Raw genomic sequence first — 19,356 nt, 5'->3', positions numbered from 1 at the left:
ATTTGATCATATTACTCCAGTGCTAGCCTCCCAACACTGGCTTCCTGTTAAGGCAAGGGCTGATTTCAAGGTTTTACTGCTAACCTACAAAGCATTACATGGGCTTGCTCCTACCTATCATTCCGATTTGGTCCTGCCGTACATACCTACACGTATGCTACGGTCACAAAACGCAGACCTCCTAATTGTCCCTAGAATTTCTAAGCAAACAGCTGGAGGCAGGGCTTTCTCCTATAGAGCTAAATTTTTATGGAATGGTCTGCCTACCCATGTGAGAGACGCAGACTCGGTCTCAACCTTTAAGTCTTTACTGAAGACTCATCTCTTCAGTAGGTCATATGATTGAGTGTAATCTGGCCCAGGAGTGTGAAGGTGAACGGAAAGGCTCTGGAGCAACGAACCGCCCTTGCTGTCTCTGCCTGGCCGGTTCCCCTCTCTCTACTGGGATTCTCTGCCTATTACAGGGGCTGAGTCACTGGCTTACTGGTGCTCTTCCATGCCGTCCCTAGGAGGGGTGCGTCACTTGAGTGGGTTGAGTCACTGACGTGATCTTCCCGACTGGGTTGGCGCACCCCCTTGGGTTGTGCCGTGGCGGAGATCTTTGTGATCTTTGCTATACTCTTTGTGGGCCTTGTCTCAGGATGGTAAGTTGGTGGTTGAAGATATCCCTCTAGTGGTGTGGGGGCTGTGCTTTGGCAAAGTGGGTGGGGTTATATCCTGCCTGTTTGGCCCTGTCCGGGGATATCATCGGATGGGGCCACAGTGTCTCCTGACCCCTCCTGTCTCAGCCTCCAGTATTTATGCTGCAGTAGTTTATGTGTCGGGGGGCTAGGGTCAGTCTGTTATATCTGGAGTACTTCTCCTGTCTTATCCGGTGTCCTGTGTGAATTTAAGTATGCTCTCTCTAATTCTCTCTTTCTCTCTTTCTCTTTCTCTCTCGAACCTGAGCCCTAGGACCATGCCTCAGGACTACCTGGCATGATGACTCCTTGATGTCCCCAGTCCACCTGGCCGTGCTGCTGCTCCAGTTTCAACTGTTCTGCCTGCAGCTATGGAACCCTGACCTGTTCACCGGACGTGCTACCTGTCCCAAACCTGCTGTTTTCAACTCTCTAGAGACAGCAGGAGCGGAAGAAATACTCTTAATAATCGGCTATGAAAAGCCAACTGACATTTACTCCTGAGGTGCTAACCTGTTGCACCCTCGACATCCACTGTGATTATTATTATTTGACCCTGCTGGTCATCTATGAACATTTGAACATCTTGGCCATGTTCTGTTATAATCTCCACCCGGCACAGCCAGAAGAGGACTGGCCACCCCTCATAGCCTGGTTCCTCTCTAGGTTTCTTCCTAGGTTTTCGTTTTCTAAGGAGTTTTTCCTAGCCACTGTGCTTCTACACCTGCATTGCTTGCTGTTTGGGGTTTTAGGCTGGGTTTCTGTACAGCACTTTGCGATATCAGCTGATGTAAGAAGGGTTATATAAATACATTTGATTTGATTTGACATGATTGATTTGACATGATTTGACATGACGGGAGATGAGTTCGGATTGGTATGCCATGTAGCACACTTCTGTCTATTTGAGCTGGTCAGTATGTGTAGGTAATCCTGTCTAACGCTGCTTTTAAAAATAAATATTGCTTAGTAGAACTGCATAAGTGGTGCTCTCCACTTTCTGGAGGATCGAGTTTTGAAATCAGTGGAATTAGAGTATGACAGCTAAAGAGATGGAGAAAACACCTGTCTCCGGATTACATCTTCAAACTAAGGGCAACCATGGCATCTGTGACAGGGAGAAGCATCCAACCATGACGTATACGTAAGATAGTATAGCTAGCTACATTTTCAGATATTACACATTTCTAATTTTGACAGTTGTTTTCATTTCAAGTTAAAGTGTACTGTTAGCTAGATAGCTAACATTAGCTGGCTGGCTTGCTACCTAACGTTACGTGTATGATCTTATTATTCGTATCTCAGAGCCATTTGCTTGCCTAGTTATAGCCTAATGTTAGCTAGCTAACATTGAACCTGGTTGGTTAGCTACCTGCAGATTCATGCAGGGTAGTAACGTCATGAGTTGGGATTATGGTTCATTGTTTAGCTAGCTAGCGAGCTACATGTCTTAACAAAAGACTCCACTATGCAAATGTCCATTTTAATAGAATGTCACTGCGACAACTGTTAACCCGTTAGCTTGGGTGCTTGACTGCTGTAGTTAGGACAAAACGCTCAGATAAAGAGATTGGTGGAGCTAAAGCTTAAAAGAGTGCCGAATGGGTGTAGACAAAGAAGAGCTCTCCAGTAGGTACCAAAACATTCAAAGGCGATTTTCTCAAAAGTGAATTTACAAGTTTATCAACTTTCAAAGCAAAACTACTTTCACATTGTTCCTCAAATGCAGCGTATGATATACCATTTTGTAGCTCTGTGTCTGCTTTTATCCAATGTAAAAAACACAATTTCAAATTTTGCTACACAAGACCGAATCAAGGCGGTTGGTCACAAATGTGTGTGTCTGTGTGTGTGTGTAAAGTATGTGCGTGCACACGTGTGTGTAGAAGTGTGTATAGACTCTCATTGAAATACTGCAGGTCCGACAGCCATAACAGAGTAGTCTGGCATGTCTACAATTGAAGTCGAAAGTTTACGTACACTTAGGTTGGAGTTATTAAAACTCGTTTTTCAACCACATCACACATTTCTTGTTAAAAAACTACAGTTTAGGACATCTACTTTGTGCATGACACAAGTAATTTTTCCAACAATTGTTTACAGACAGATTATTTCACATATAATTCACTGTATCACAATTCCAGTGTGTCAGAAGTTTACATACACTAAGTTGACTGTGCCTTTAAACAGCTTGGAAAATTCCAGAAAATGATGTCATGGCTTTAGAAGCTTCTGATAGGCTAATTGACATCATTTGAGTCAATTGGACGTGTACCTGTGGATGTATTTCAAGGCCTACCTTCAAACTCAGTGCCTCTTTGCTTGACATCATGGGAAAATTAATTAAAAATTAAAAGAAATCAGCCAAGACCTCCAATCAGCCAATTGTAGACCACCACAAGTCATCATTGGGAGAAATTTCCAAATGCCTGAAGGCACCACGTTCATCTGTACAAACAATAGTACGCAAGTATAAACACCATGGGACCACACAGCCGTCATACCGCTCAGGAAGGAGACGCGTTCTGTCTCCTAGAGTTGAACGTACTTTGGTGCGAAAAGTGCAAATCAATCCCAGAACAACAGCAAAGGACCTTGCTGGAGGAAACAGGTACAAAAGTATCTATATCCACAGTAAAACGAGTCCTATATCGACATAACCTGAAAGGCCACTCAGCAAGGAAGAAGCCACTGCTCCAAAACCGCCATTAAAAAGCCAGATTACGGTTTGCAACTGCACATGGGGACAAATATCGTACTTTTTGGAGAAATGTCCTTTGGTCTGATGAAACAAAAATAGAACTGTTTGGCCAAAATGACCATCTTTATGTTTGGGGGAAAAAGGGGAAGCTTGCAAGCCGAAGAACACCATCCCAACCGTGAAGCACAGGGGTGGCAGCATCATGTTGTGGGGGTGCTTTGCTGCAGGAGGGACTGGTACACTTCACAAAATAGATGGCATCATGAGGATGGGAAATTATGTGGATATATTGAAGCAACATCTCAAGACATCAGTCAGGAAGTTAAAGCTTGGTTGCAAATGGGTCTTCTAAATGGACAATGACCCCAAGCATGCTTCCAAAGTTGTGGCAAAATAGCTTAAGGACAACAAAGTAAAGGTATTGGAGTGGCCATCACAAAGCCCTGACCTCAATCCTATAGAACATTTGTGGGCAGAACTGAAAAAGCATGTGCGAGCAAGGAGGCCTACAAACCTGACTCAGTTACACCAGCTCTGTCAGGAGCAATGGGCCAAAATTCACCCAACTTATTTTTGGAAGCTTGTGGAAGGCTACCCGAAACATTTGGCCGAAGTTAATCAATTTAAAGACAATGCTACCAAATACTAATTGAGTGTATGTAAACTTCTGACCCACTGGGAATGTGATGAAAGAAATAAAAGCTGAAAGAAATCATTCTCTCTACTATTATTCTGACATTTCACATTCTTAAAATGTGGTGATCCTAACTGACCCAATACAGGGAATTTTTACTCGGATTATATGTCAGGAAATGTGACTTCAACTGTATCTGTAGTGTGTGTGTATAGTGTAATGTGTGTGTGTGTGTGTGTGTATCCTGACTATCCTCTCACCTTGATATACTGCAGGTCAGACACAGCCCTGACAGAGTAGTCTGGCATGTATATCTGTAGGAAGGAGTTCAGCTGGTTGTTACTGCTCCCCAGCGTGGGTGTGATGGCATCGATGCGGTCACTCCGGTTCAGGGAGTCTGAGTGGTTCAGGCCAAACGGCCGAGGGGGGGACTTGTTCTCTGCACAGGATAGAGAAGAATAGAAGTTTTCGGCTTCTGTTCACAGAAAATACACATCTGGGGTTGGGGTCGATTCCATGTCCAAATGTCCAAATTCCAATATCCAATTCTACATTTTCCTTATTGAAAAGCATTGAAGGGACCTGGAATTGAAATGGAATTGACCCCAGCCCTGATCTGAGAACAGAATAGAGAACAGAATAAAAGCAGAAACCACAGGACATGTCACACAGATAGTGTAAATGGGATCCACAATCAGTTCTAGCTGTACTGCTGTACCTAGCCATAGCTGTGTATGATTTATGTTTGTCATCTAGTCTCCATCTACACAACCTGATTGTGCATCATCTATTTACTGAATTCTACACAGAAAGAGAAGCTATTTCTTTAACTGAATGATTAGGTAACATATAGGCCAAGAATCCTTGGTGCAATGTATGGAAATCTAATATATATTTGAAGTCCTCCCATTAGGGGGCTGGGCTTTGCTTCACAGGTTTTTGAGTCGGTGGTCTAGAGTGATGCCCGCTTTTTTCCCACTTCTCAAATTAGAATACTTTCTCTTTATTTTAATTAAACTCAGCTTATGTTTTCCACTTCTTAAAAAGCAGACGAGAGAAAAAGCACACAACAAAGTGGAAAAGACTTGGGCTTCCAGAGGGCTGGGGCGTTAATGCTTACTACTCTGGCTGGAATGTATGTAATCCTGGGTTTGGATGTCTGCATAAAGCAGTGTGGTCCCCAGACCCACGCAGTAGGCCAAGGCCCAGGCATGTGAACCCTGGGAGATTAGTACTCTACTTTCTCAGGGCCGACGGGGGACGGTAGGGGATGGAGGGATGAAGTGGAAGAGGGTGGAGTGGGACAAGGGGGAAAAGAAGGAGGAGGGAATTTAGTAAATATGGCATGGATCAGAGGCTTGAGCTGTGTGTGTGTGTGTGTGTGTGTGTGTGTATGTTTTCAGAATGTGTGTGTGTGTGCTTGCAGCTTGTGTGTGTGTGTGTGTGCGTGCTGCAGTCAGCGGCCCTGCGGGGGGCTGTAACTCATAGCCTTGTTTATGGAGTCAGAGGGTTAAGGGGCTAGAGGGGTAGAGCCTGTCTCTAGTGGCGGCTATGCCTCACTCTGGGGGCCTCTACTACACTATTCACTGGCTTGAGTTATGGCACTGGTTAACACACACACATATACACACACACACACACACACACACACACACACACACACACACACACACACACACACACACACACACACACACACACACACACACACACACACACACACACACACACACACAGAGGAATGGACGCTTCACATGCACAGTACACAGTAACAGACTTCCTTCAGAGTCCAAAACAATAGGTAAGTCCTGCCTTGTTAAACGTCCATGCAGACCAACATTAATATGCAAAGCAAATGTAAGGGCAGAGTAAGTAGGAAATGCATATTAATACACCAACATGCAACAAACAATGTTTAAATTATTCTTGCTATGTGGCACAAGAGAATTCCCCTCTCAAAGAATTTAAGCTCATGAGCAACAGGTCCAGAATTCATTACTATGTCCACAACACATCATGCAGTGTTGATACCGGTAAATACCAGGCTTAGGTGAAGTGTACACTCATCCCAATGGGTGATAGACAGATGGAAGAGTTATATTAGATGTGAGGAGAGATGGAGAGATAGAGGGATAGGGGGGATGGACGGACAGACAGACAGGTTGACAGACAGACAGGCAGACAGGAAAGAAAGGACTACCATACCTGGAGATCCTGCTAGGGACTCAGCCCTACTGACAACGAAGGTACGAGACAGGGAGAGAGGGACTGGCGAGGAGAGACGGACGACAGAGAAGGGAGACAGACACACACGGAAAAATCCATCACCAAAGCCCACAAATGAAATAATTGTATAACGTTACCGTCGTACACCGTGTCCTGAAAAACAACCAACGTGCCATCCAAGCACATTGAAAGAGGGTCTGTGATAAAATATGACAAAATACATCATCTCATAAGCATGTACTCTATGTTCCATAAACCAAACTACAGTGACAACTTTTTGATGGGGAGGGTGTAATTCTGCCCTCTCACCAGCAGGTGTCTCTGAGTTCCTGCTAGCGCCTGACTGGAAGTTTGTGAATGAACTGAGAAAATACAGAGGCTGCGTCACAAAAAATGTGTCATACCTTATTTCAATATGAGTCAATTCACTTGGTTACTGATAAACTGTTTCTTTACCATTTCTAAACCTGTCATCCTGGACCTAGCCCGTGTCTCAATAGCTGCCAACGGATGATGGGTAGGAGGGAATTGGGGAAATCTGAAATATACATGGTAGGTCCCTATACACTACAATGTAGTATTTTTGTAAAGTAGTTTTATATAGGGACGTAGGGTTCCGGACAAAAGTGTTGTGTACGGCAGGGAACATTTATAGGACGTCATTTTCGACACAGCCATTGAGATGTCAGTAAACAAGGAAGTCTTACCTGGAGAGGTGGTGAGAGCCATCATCCCATAGGAGGAAAACGCTCCTGCTTCAAACTTCATCCCTTCCTTCCCTGCCTCCACCTCCACCTTCCCCTGCAGAGGAACACAACACGTTTTCCGTAAGAGTCAGAGGAAGACTCAGATCAGTTGAGAAGTACTGCAGGGTATAGAGGTTTGATCATCAGCTACGGTAAATTCACTGTGTTTTTGTTTTAGCGGCACTATAGCTGAGGCATTGACTGAACCGCGTAACATTTCAGAATTCACACCTCAAACAATGTTCCGACAAATGTCTCCTTCGCAGTGAGATTACTGTCTACTTCATGTTCTTTTAAAGGGCCAGAGCGTTCTGTTTTTCCTGTGTTTTGTATCATGTTGTACAACAGCTGATGAAACTGTGATCAGTGTTATTTCCTGATAGTTACTGGTTGAAAATACATACATCAGCAGGTTTAGCATGGGTGGAGTTTCGGCTTGCCTGGTTACAGCACCAGGGGGTAAATAAGTTAATAGACCAATAACAAAGAGAGTTCAAACCTCTCTGCCAATAACAGCTCACTCCCAGACCATCCTAGAAACATTCTTGCTTGAGAATATTTTTTTTGCAAAGAAGTTATTTTTGTTTATTTTTTATAATTTTAATGGAAAACTATTACAGCGTGATACTTAATTGTTACCCAGAAATGATTTGATATTGATATAAAAACGGACTTTTAATTCCACAAAGTAAATTTCCTATTTGCATGCTGCAACATTTCAGCCAATCCATCTGTAACACTTGCTCTTAAAGATTAAATACCCAATGCAGACGTGTTTATCTCAATATCAAATCATTTCTTGTTAACAATTAAGTACCTTAATGTGATTGTTTTCAATTAAAATGGTCAAAAAGAAACAAAAGTAGCTTCTTAGCAAAGAGCAATTTCTCAAGAATTTAGCTTGGACTGTCTGGGAGTGGTCTGAGTGGGGAGGGGAAAACTGAAAACTAGCTGTTAATTGGCAGAGAGGTTTGGATCTCTCTTTCTTACTGGGCTATTAACTAATTAACCGCCTGATGATGTCACCAGTCAGGTCAAAACTCCATCCTCCCAAAACAGGCTGAAATTTTAGGTGGTCTTTTCAAACAGCGCTCACACTAAAAGGGCATTATCATCATTTTCACAATTTCACTGTATTTTTCCAACCTCATAGTGCGTAAATATATATAAAATACAGAAAATTCACTTTTTTGACTGCACTGGGCCTTTAAAACAGGTACTTGCAGCATCACTTCCGACTTGCATCACCCTCATGTTGCCACCCTGACTCGAGGGCAAATCTCACTCTTGTTTATAATTCGTGGAAAATCCCCTTGCTTTGTTTAATAGCTGCCAATCCCCTTCCTGGCCTACACTCTTAGGAAAAGGGTTCCAGAAGATGAATGAGCTATCCCCATATGAGAACCTTTTTGGTTCCAGGTACAAACTATTTTTGGTTTCAGGTAGAACCCTCTGTGGAAAGGGTTTTACATGTTAGTAAAAAGGGTTCTACCTGGAAACAAAAAGGGTTCGTCAAAGGGTTCTCCTATCGGGACAGCCGAAGAACCACGTAGGTTCTAGATAGCACTTTTTTCCTAAAGCCTCTTTTATACCTGGTTCTAACATGCGTCAGTTGTCCTGATCTTGTCAACATTCTGATTGTGCCCACATTTGTCGACAGGTGTAGACAATCAAAAGACGCATTGTGAACTGATTGTGATTAGACCTTCCTGACCACCGGAGGAAGTCAGAGACGCATCTTGTACGGATATCCTTGAAGTGTATAAACGAATCTGACCACGAAAGCTTAGAAATTTGTCCAACGTCACGGTTGTCCCGTCCTCTAAAAATAGATCGCTATGGCCTGTTGAGGTAGTAATTATGGGCAACGATACCTCGACAATTCCTACAGAATGAACATCATGGACTTCAGTAGAAACTAACTGCCTACTGGAGTGGGAACGGGGAAACCCAATGCCCATTTTATTCAGAGCTGGACAAGGTTTTGGGCTGTAATGATGAGTATAAAAAGTTTGCTGTTTTCTGTCGATTTATACAGCTCGTGTCGTATGGGGAGGTTCAAGTCAGGTTGGATAATTTTGCATCGAGGGAGGGACCAGGGAATCTGGTCACAATACGGACTTGGTGGGCAGATAACAGACACATTTTATTACCATGTGTAGACGCAACAAATCTCGATCTAGATCGGATGATGACAACTACATGTTAATGCAAGGTGTAACCACAGCTGAAGAGTGTAGTGACCGTCGCCCAATAGCATGGCTCATTTCTGACCTGGCCCGATAGTGTGGCCCATTACTGACCTGGCCCGATAGCGTGGCCCCGCTCTACATTTGTCATTGCTGTCATTGTACAACTACATACAGCATCACAATCACTGCAAGTAAAATATCTGCTATCGTGCTTCTACACCTGCATTACTAGCTGTTTGGGGTTTTAGGCTGGGTTTCTGTACAGCACTTCGAGATATTAGCTGATGTACGAAGGGCTATATAAAATAAAATTGATTGATTGATTGATATCTGCAAAATCAGTGTTTGTGAGTTCAAAAAAGACAAATACAACAGTTAAGTGATTGTAGTGTTGTATCTTCCTGGTTCTGGCCCAATAGCGTGGCCCCGTACTAACCCCTGGCCCAATGGCGTGGCTCGGTACTGACCTGCAGGATGAGTATGAAGTAGTCCACAGGCTTGTTCCTGTGGAAGAGGTAGTGCTCCGGTGCTCTCTTGTTCTTCTCGTTGTACTTCAGCTCCTGGATCACGTTGGGGTGTTTGAGCAGACGCAGCAGGATCTTCTCTGACATCTGCACCGGCCCAAACGACTCCACCTCTGGAGAGGGGGATGGATGGAGAGAGAGAGGGCAAGAGAAAAAGAAAAAGAGAGAAAGAGAGAGAAAGAGAGGGGGGAGAGTCAGAGAGAGAGCGAGCGAGAGAGAGAGAGAGAGAGAGAGAGAGAGAGAGAGAGAGAGAGAGAGTCAGACAGAGAGAGAGAGAAAGAGAGATGGAGAAAGACATAATTTAAGAACAAATTGACCAATATAGTAAGATACAACATTGTACAAGACAATATGATGCAGTGGTAAGACACAAGATGTTGTGATGTAATACCCTACAATACCATATCAACAATAGAATTCCATGTAAAAACACTCTCTTGCGTTTACCATATCACCATATTACTCATTATCACCGTATCTACGGTAAATTGACTATAATCACGTGTATTGCACACAGGCTCAACCTGATTCTCCCCATACTCTATCATTATTCTCATTGGTCAAGGTAAAAAAGGTTAACCAATTGTGCCCCTGACACCAGTGTGGTGATATGTCTGTTGGCATCTTGCTCCACCACACTACGGTAGGGACTGGCCCTGCTAATAGCCAAGGTTCCTTTAGAGGGGCCAGCAGGGCCACAGCCTTAAGCGATGCTTAGCAGCTCACTAGGTCAAAGTTCTCACCAAATCCCCTACAAATGCAACATATTTTAATCACCTGTGCTCTACTACTGGTAGCTAGCTGGGACATTCCACGGTGGTTCCGGTTGTACGTTCCATGGGATTTTTCGAATAGTATTTAAAATCTTTTAAACACTTGGCACCACAGCCATATATTGATCTGGATCTAATGTTCTGCTTTGAGCTTTAGCCTGTTTGTTTTAGCCTGTTTGCTTTAGCCTGCCTGAAGTGCCAGATGGGTGGGGTTTGCACTTTGGGGACTATTCTATTCGACCCATTGCCCTAGGCAAGCTCAATCAAGCACATCTCAATCAATAATTTCAAACATATGTGAATGCAGGTCTGGCATGCAGACATGTAGACATGCTTTCTGTGAGAACCCCAGCAATCAGCCAAACTGTTGAAAGTGATGTCATCGTGAAAGTAGTGTAACCACATTGTGATATGTGTTCAAAGCTAAATGCTACAGTCTCCCAACCGCTGAGAACATGACACGCAAGCAAATAGTCGGCCATGTTTTCAGACTGAGCCATATAAAGTCTGTGCAGACATCCCATGCCGCGCTCCCCAGAGGCCTCGTGTCTCCTCTCCTCTCAGACAATCCCCCACATGTACATCACAAACACACACACACACACACACACATTCTCGTCTCAAACACACACTCTCGCCACACACACACACTCACACATTCACTTGTCGCAAACACACACACAAACACACACTCTCGCCCTCTCCACACACACACACACACGTTCCACAGTCAGGGTTCTGAGGGCACACTGGGGGAAGTCAAGCAGCAACGCAGTGTGCACACTTGCCTGTTGCTAGGTAACGCAGGGTTGCCAGCAGAAGCTGAGGTGATATTTTAACCTTCATTTCACTGTCGTTGGGCTTGAAGGCTGAGAAATCCTGCTTCCGCTCACGGTGGGTGATTTTCTTCTTCGTTTTGTTGTCAGCTGAGGGGAGAAAGAATTGGGGAATGGGGATGAAAGGGGAGGAATTGTTTTTAGGAAAAGGGGGAAATTGTAAGCTGACTTTGATAGTGCATTTCCTAGGTACAAGGGTGAATAAACTTTAGTTACTCAAAGGAATTTATTTTCAAGCAAATATATTCTTTCCCTATGGACAACGTATGAACAATTTAAAATAAAACAAATGGGGGAAACAGAGTTGCCGTTGAAACATTACTGGACATAACATAACAATAAAACGATGTAAATTGCCTGGAAGCTAAACCTTTGCGGTAGCACGTTACATTACAGCAGATAATAAAGTGGTACTAGTCTGGTAACAGGTTCAAGTTACTCAAAATGAAAACATTGATACCACTTAATATCAGTAAAATGTGTGTGAAGTAAATAGTTTGGGCACCTACTGTACAAGTCTGTCTCGTCCAGGATCTCTGACTTGATGATTTCCTCGATGATGTCCTCCAGGGTGACGATGCCCAGGACCTCGTAGAAGGGGTCCCCCTCACCCTCGTTGTTCACCCTCTGAACTATGGCCAGGTGGGATTTACCTAACACACACACACACACACACAGGAGAGACAGAGAGACAAAGATAGAGAGAGATAGAGCGATAGAACACACATTTAAGAGGTTGTAAAGTTGGGGTCATAGTGATAAAGTGCAGCAAGAGCCTCTGTCTCCAACGCTATAAAGGTCAACTTATGAACACTGTGGTCTTTTTGAACACTCAGTGGATAGAGGTCAAGTACTCTCAGTTCATGCAATATATCACTAATTATAAACCGGGTGGTTCGAGGCCTGAATGCTGATTGGCTGAAAGTATGACAAAAAAAATCGTTTTTTACATTGTTAAACAGTTTATAACAGCAATAAAGCATCTCAGAGGTGTGTAGTATATGGCCAGTATTCCGCGTACTGTATCCAGGTACTCCGTGTTCCGTCGTGCAAAAGAACAGCCCTTAGCCGTGGTATTTTGGCAACATAACACACCTCCACAGGCCTTATTGCTTAATGATACATCGCATAAAGTAATAAAGCACACATCAATACAGTATTTCACATCTGGGATATTTCATCAGGGCATATACAGTGCATTCGGAAAGTATTCAGACCCCTTCATTTCCCCACATTTTGTTAGTTACAGCCTTATTGTAAAATTGATTCAAGATTTTTTTCTCCCCTCATCAATGTACACCCAATACCCCATAACGACAAAGCGAAAACAGGTTTTTAGACATTTTTGCAAAAAATTTAAAATAACAAAAATAACAGAAATATCTAATTTATTCAGACCCTATGCTATGAGACTCAAAATTGAGCTCAGGTGTATCCTGTTTCCATTGATCATCCTTTAAATGTTTCTACAACTTGATTGGAGTCCACCTGTGGTCAATTCAATTGATTGGACATGATTTGGAAAGGCACACACCTGTTTACATAAGGTCCCACAGTTGACAGTGTATGTCAGAGCAAAAACTAAGCCATGAGGTCGAAGGAATTGTCCATAGAGCTCAGAGACAGGATTGTGTCGAGGCACAGATCTGAGGAAGGGTACCAACAAATGTCCTGCAGCATTTTTGTATTTTTTTTTGTATTTTACCATATAATACGTATGAACATACTGGGGATATGCTTTGAGGTTAATAAAAGCTTGCAGAAAGTAACAGTGAGTAAGTTAGTAACACTAGTAATACAGTAGTAACAGTAACATAGTAACACTAGTAATACAGTAGTAACAGTAACATAGTAACACTAGTAATACAGTAGTAACAGTGAGATGGTACCACTAGTAATATAGTAGTAACAGTAACATAGTAACACTAGTAATACAGTACTAACAATGATATGGTAACACTAGTAATACAGTAGTAACAGTAACATAGTAACACTAGTAATACAGTAGTAACAGTGAGATGGTAATACTAGTAATATAGTAGTAACAATGAGATGGTAACACTAGTAAAACAGTAGTAACAGTAACATAGTAACACTAGTAATACAGTAGTAACAGTGAGATGGTAACACTAGTAATATAGTAGTAACAGTGAGATGGTAATACTAGTAATACAGTAGTACCAGTAACATAGTGACACTAGTAATATAGTAGTAACAGTGAGATGGTACCACTAGTAATACAGTAGTAACAGTAACATAGTAACACTAGTAATACAGTAGTAACAGTGAGATGGTAACACTAGTAATATAGTAGTAACAGTGAGATGGTAACACTAGTAATATAGTAGTAACAGTGAGATGGTAATACTAGTAATACAGTAGTAACAGTAACATAGTAACACTAGTAATACAGTAGTAACAGTGAGATGGTAACACTAGTAATATAGTAGTAACAGTGAGATGGTAACACTAGTAATACAGTAGTAACAGTGAGATGGTAACACTAGTAATACAGTAGTAACAGTGACATAGTAACACTAGTAATACAGTAGTAACAGTGAGATGGTAACACTAGTAATACAGTAGTAACAGTAACATAGTAACACTAGTAATACAGTAGTAACAGTGAGATGGTAACACTAGTAATACAGTAGTAACAGTGAGATGGTAACACTAGTAATACACTATTAACAGTGACATAGTAACACTAGTAATACAGTAGTAACAGTGAGATGGTAACCCTAGTAATACAGTAGTAACAGTAACATAGTAACACTAGTAATACAGTAGTAACAGTAACATAGTAACACTAGTAATACAGTAGTAACAGTAACATAGTAACACTAGTAATACAGTAGTAACAGTGACATAGTAACACTAGTAATACAGTATTAACAGTGACATAGTAACACTAGTAATACAGTATTAACAGTGAGATGGTAACACTAGTAAAACAGTAGTAACAGTAACATAGTAACACTAGTAATACAGTAGTAACAGTGACATAGTAACACTAGTAATACAGTAGTAACAGTGAGATGGTAACACTAGTAAAACAGTAGTAACAGTAACATAGTAACACTAGTAATACAGTAGTAACAGTGACATAGTAACACTAGTAATACAGTAGTAACAGTAACATAGTAACACTAGTAATACAGTAGTAACAGTGATGGTAACACTAGTAATATAGTAGTAACAGTGAGATGGTAACACTAGTAATATAGTAGTAACAGTAACATAGTACCACTAGTAATATAGTAGTAACAGTGAGATGGTAACCCTAGTAATACAGTAGTAACAGTGAGATGGTAACACTAGTAATATAGTAGTAACAGTGAGATGGTAATACTAGTAATATAGTAGTAACAGTGAGATGGTAACACTAGTAATATAGTAGTAACAGTGAGATGGTAACACTAGTAATATAGTAGTAACAGTGAGATGGTAACACTAGTAATATAGTAGTAACAGTGAGATGGTAACACTAGTAATATAGTAGTAACAGTGAGATGGTAATACTAGTAATACAGTAGTAACAGTGAGATGGTAACACTAGTAATATAGTAGTAACAGTGAGATGGTAATACTAGTAATATAGTAGTAACAGTGAGATGGTAACACTAGTAATATAGTAGTAACAGTGAGATGGTAACACTAGTAATATAGTAGTAACAGTGAGATGGTAACACTAGTAATATAGTAGTAACAGTGAGATGGTAACACTAGTAATATAGTAGTAACAGTGAGATGGTAACACTAGTAATATAGTAGTAACAGTGAGATGGTAACACTAGTAATATAGTAGTAACAGTGAGATGGTAACACTAGTAATATAGTAGTAACAGTGAGATGGTAACACTAGTAATATAGTAGTAACAGTGAGATGGTAACACTAGTAATATAGTAGTAACAGTGAGATGGTAACACTAGTAATATAGTAGTAACAGTGAGATGGTAACACTAGTAATATAGTAGTAACAGTGAGATGGTAACACTAGTAATATAGTAGTAACAGTGAGATGGTAACACTAGTAATATAGTAGTAACAGTGAGATGGTAACACTAGTAATATAGTAGTAACAGTGAGATGGTAACACTAGTAATATAGTAGTAACAGTGAGATGGTAATACTAGTAATATAGTAGTAACAGTGAGATGGTAATACTAGTAATACAGTAGTAACAGTGAGATGGTAATACTAGTAATACAGTAGTAACAGTGAGATGGTAATACTAGTAATATAGTAGTAACAGTGAGATGGTAACACTAGTAATACAGTAGTAACAGTGACATAGTCACACTAGTAATATAGTAGTAACAGTGACATAGTCACACTAGTAATATAGTAGTAACAGTGACATAGTCACACTAGTAATATAGTAGTAACAGTAACATAGTAACACTAGTAATACAGTAGTAACAGTGAGATGGTACCACTAGTAATATAGTAGTAACAGTAACATAGTAACACTAGTAATACAGTAGTAACAGTGACATAGTCACACTAGTAATACACTATTAACAGTGACATAGTAACACTAGTAATATAGTAGTAACAGTGACATAGTCACACTAGTAATATAGTAGTAACAGTGACATAGTCACACTAGTAATATAGTAGTAACAGTGAGATGGTAACACTAGTAATATAGTAGTAACAGTGAGATGGTAACACTAGTAATACAGTAGTAACAGTGACATAGTCACACTAGTAATATAGTAGTAACAGTGACATAGTCACACTAGTAATATAGTAGTAACAGTGACATAGTCACACTAGTAATATAGTAGTAACAGTGACATAGTAACACTAGTAATATAGTAGTAACAGTGACATAGTCACACTAGTAATATAGTAGTAACAGTGACATAGTAACACTAGTAATATAGTAGTAACAGTGACATAGTCACACTAGTAATATAGTAGTAACAGTGACATAGTCACACTAGTAATACAGTAGTAACAGTGACATAGTAACACTAGTAATATAGTAGTAACAGTGACATAGTAACACTAGTAATATAGTAGTAACAGTGACATAGTAACACTAGTAATATAGTAGTAACAGTGACATAGTCACACTAGTAATATAGTAGTAACAGTGACATAGTCACACTAGTAATACAGTAGTAACAGTGACATAGTAACACTAGTAATATAGTAGTAACAGTGACATAGTCACACTAGTAATACAGTAGTAACAGTGACATAGTAACACTAGTAATATAGTAGTAACAGTGACATAGTAACACTAGTAATATAGTAGTAACAGTGACATAGTCACACTAGTAATACAGTAGTAACAGTGACATAGTAACACTAGTAATATAGTAGTAACAGTGACATAGTAACACTAGTAATATAGTAGTAACAGTGACATAGTCACACTAGTAATACAGTAGTAACAGTGACATAGTAACACTAGTAATATAGTAGTAACAGTGACATAGTAACACTAGTAATATAGTAGTAACAGTGACATAGTAACACTAGTAATATAGTAGTAACAGTGACATAGTAACACTAGTAATATAGTAGTAACAGTGACATAGTAACACTAGTAATATAGTAGTAACAGTGACATAGTCACACTAGTAATACAGTAGTAACAGTGACATAGTCACACTAGTAATACAGTAGTAACAGTGACATAGTAACACTAGTAATATAGTAGTAACAGTGACATAGTCACACTAGTAATACAGTAGTAACAGTGACATAGTAACACTAGTAATATAGTAGTAACAGTGACATAGTCACACTAGTAATATAGTAGTAACAGTGACATAGTCACACTAGTAATATAGTAGTAACAGTGAGATGGTAACACTAGTAATACAGTAGTAACAGTGACATAGTCACACTAGTAATATAGTAGTAACAGTGACATAGTCACACTAGTAATATAGTAGTAACAGTGACATAGTCACACTAGTAATATAGTAGTAACAGTAACATAGTAACACTAGTAATACAGTAGTAACAGTGAGATGGTACCACTAGTAATATAGTAGTAACAGTAACATAGTAACACTAGTAATACAGTAGTAACAGTGACATAGTCACACTAGTAATACACTATTAACAGTGACATAGTAACACTAGTAATACAGTAGTAACAGTGACATAGTCACACTAGTAATACAGTAGTAACAGTGAGATGGTAACACTAGTAATATAGTAGTAACAGTGAGATGGTAATACTAGTAATATAGTAGTAACAGTGAGATGGTAACACTAGTAATATAGTAGTAACAGTGAGATGGTAACCCTAGTAATACAGTAGTAACAGTGAGATGGTAATACTAGTAATACAGTAGTAACAGTAACATAGTAACACTAGTAATACAGTAGTACCAGTGACATAGTAACACTAGTAATACAGTAGTAACAGTAACATAGTAACACTAGTAATACAGTAGTACCAGTGAGATGGTAATACTAGTAATACAGTAGTAACAGTAGCCTACTGTGATGCTGTACCATGACATGATATCAAGCTCTTGGCCCATAACGTGACTGTATTGATCTGTATCAATCAGTATAAAATAAGAAACAATGTTCTACTGTCTGGCACACAATCATTCCATTGGTCATCTGATGGAAAGAAACCTTAACCCACATCTGCTTTCCCAGGACCCTCTACTACACAGCCACTGTCTGCAAAAACCCCTCCATGCAAAATACTGTCAACCAAAACGCTAAACAAATTCTTTGCCTTTTCTCAGCGAATGATCATTTAAAAGGAATTTTCCAGAGGAGGCCCGGCCCGGGCTAATATTAGCCCAGAAAATGAAGTTTCCGTTCCCGCCCTCCCGGGCGATATTCTCACTGACCGAAGCCACTACTGTGTGATCAGATTGTCTTGGAGCTTGTGGGGTCGTTTAGATGCAGATAGGGCATAGTTTAAATACTAAGGACTCTCTCTCTCTCTCTCTCTCTCTCACTCTGGTCCCTCAATGGGGTAAATGGATCCAGTCATTCAGCAACAATCCCTCTACACTGTGTTACTCTGAGCACCTGAGGTGGTTGGAAAACAGAAGAACAGCTCCATGGGAAAGGATAAGCACTCCAAATACACAGGTGTTGCAGGTTGAGTAGAAACCAACCCTGGAATGTGTGTTAACATAGCCCTTTCCTGCAGTCAAATTACCTACTAACCTCATTGTGGAATGTTATTCATATTTTTCTTCATTATAAATATAAAAAAAGCAGAAAATATGGTGTTTCTATGTCAAACAGCTTTGTTATATACTGAAAAAAAAGATAAACGCAACATGTAAAGTGTTGGTCCCATGTTTCATAAAAGATTGCAGAAAATTTCCATGCGCACAAAAAACGTATTTCTTTCACATCTTGTGCACAAATTTGCTTCCATCCCTGTTAGTGAGCATTTCTCCTTTAACAAGATAATCCATCCACCTGACAGGTGTGGAATATCAAGAACCTGATTAAACAGCATGATCATTACACAGGTGCACCTTGTGCTGGGGAAAATAAAAGGCCACTCTAAAATGTGCAGTTTTGCCACACAACGCCATGCCACAGATTCCTCAAGTTTTGAGGGTGCATGCAATTGGCATGCTGACTGCAGGAATGTCCACCAAAGCTGTTGCCAGAGCATTTAATGTTAATTTCTCTACCATAAGCCGCCTCCAACGTCATAAGTCTAACCAGCTCATAACCGCAGACCACGTGTAACCACGCTAGCCCAGGACCTCAACATCCGGCTTCTTCACCTGCGGGATCATCTGATAAAAGCCACCCAGACATACCAGCCACCCAGACAGCTGACGAAACTAAGGAGTATTTCTGTCTGTAATAAAGCCCTTTTATGGGGAAAAACTCATTCTGATTGGCTGGTCCTGGCTCCCAAGTGGGTGGGCCTATGCCCTCCTAGGCCCACCCATGGCTGCGCCCCTGCCCTGAATGTGAAATCCATAGATAAAATCAAATCAAATCAAAGTTTATTTGTCACGTGCGCCGAATACAACAGGTGTAGACCTTACAGTGAAATGCTTACTTACAGGCTCTAACCAA

The 19,356-nt window shown here is 40.6% G+C and overlaps 1 protein-coding gene across 1 annotated transcript in view; it reads right to left on the bottom strand.

The window, feature by feature from the left end:
- LOC120023189 (metal transporter CNNM2-like) overlaps positions 1 to 19,356 on the bottom strand; it is a 75,328-nt gene that overhangs the window by 4,126 nt on the left and 51,846 nt on the right. The window contains exons 2-7 of the mRNA XM_038967218.1: positions 11,822 to 11,965; positions 11,265 to 11,402; positions 9,647 to 9,816; positions 6,949 to 7,042; positions 6,221 to 6,283; positions 4,276 to 4,454 (exon numbers count right to left, since the gene is read on the bottom strand). Of these exons, the coding sequence (XP_038823146.1) occupies positions 4,276 to 4,454; positions 6,221 to 6,283; positions 6,949 to 7,042; positions 9,647 to 9,816; positions 11,265 to 11,402; positions 11,822 to 11,965 (788 nt within the window). The remainder of the gene's footprint in view (positions 1 to 4,275; positions 4,455 to 6,220; positions 6,284 to 6,948; positions 7,043 to 9,646; positions 9,817 to 11,264; positions 11,403 to 11,821; positions 11,966 to 19,356) is intronic.

The sequence above is a fragment of the Salvelinus namaycush genome, chromosome 2, assembly GCF_016432855.1.
Source record: "Salvelinus namaycush isolate Seneca chromosome 2, SaNama_1.0, whole genome shotgun sequence".
Classification (NCBI taxonomy): Eukaryota; Metazoa; Chordata; class Actinopteri; order Salmoniformes; family Salmonidae; genus Salvelinus; species Salvelinus namaycush.
This window is presented reverse-complemented; position numbering and strand designations above follow the sequence as displayed.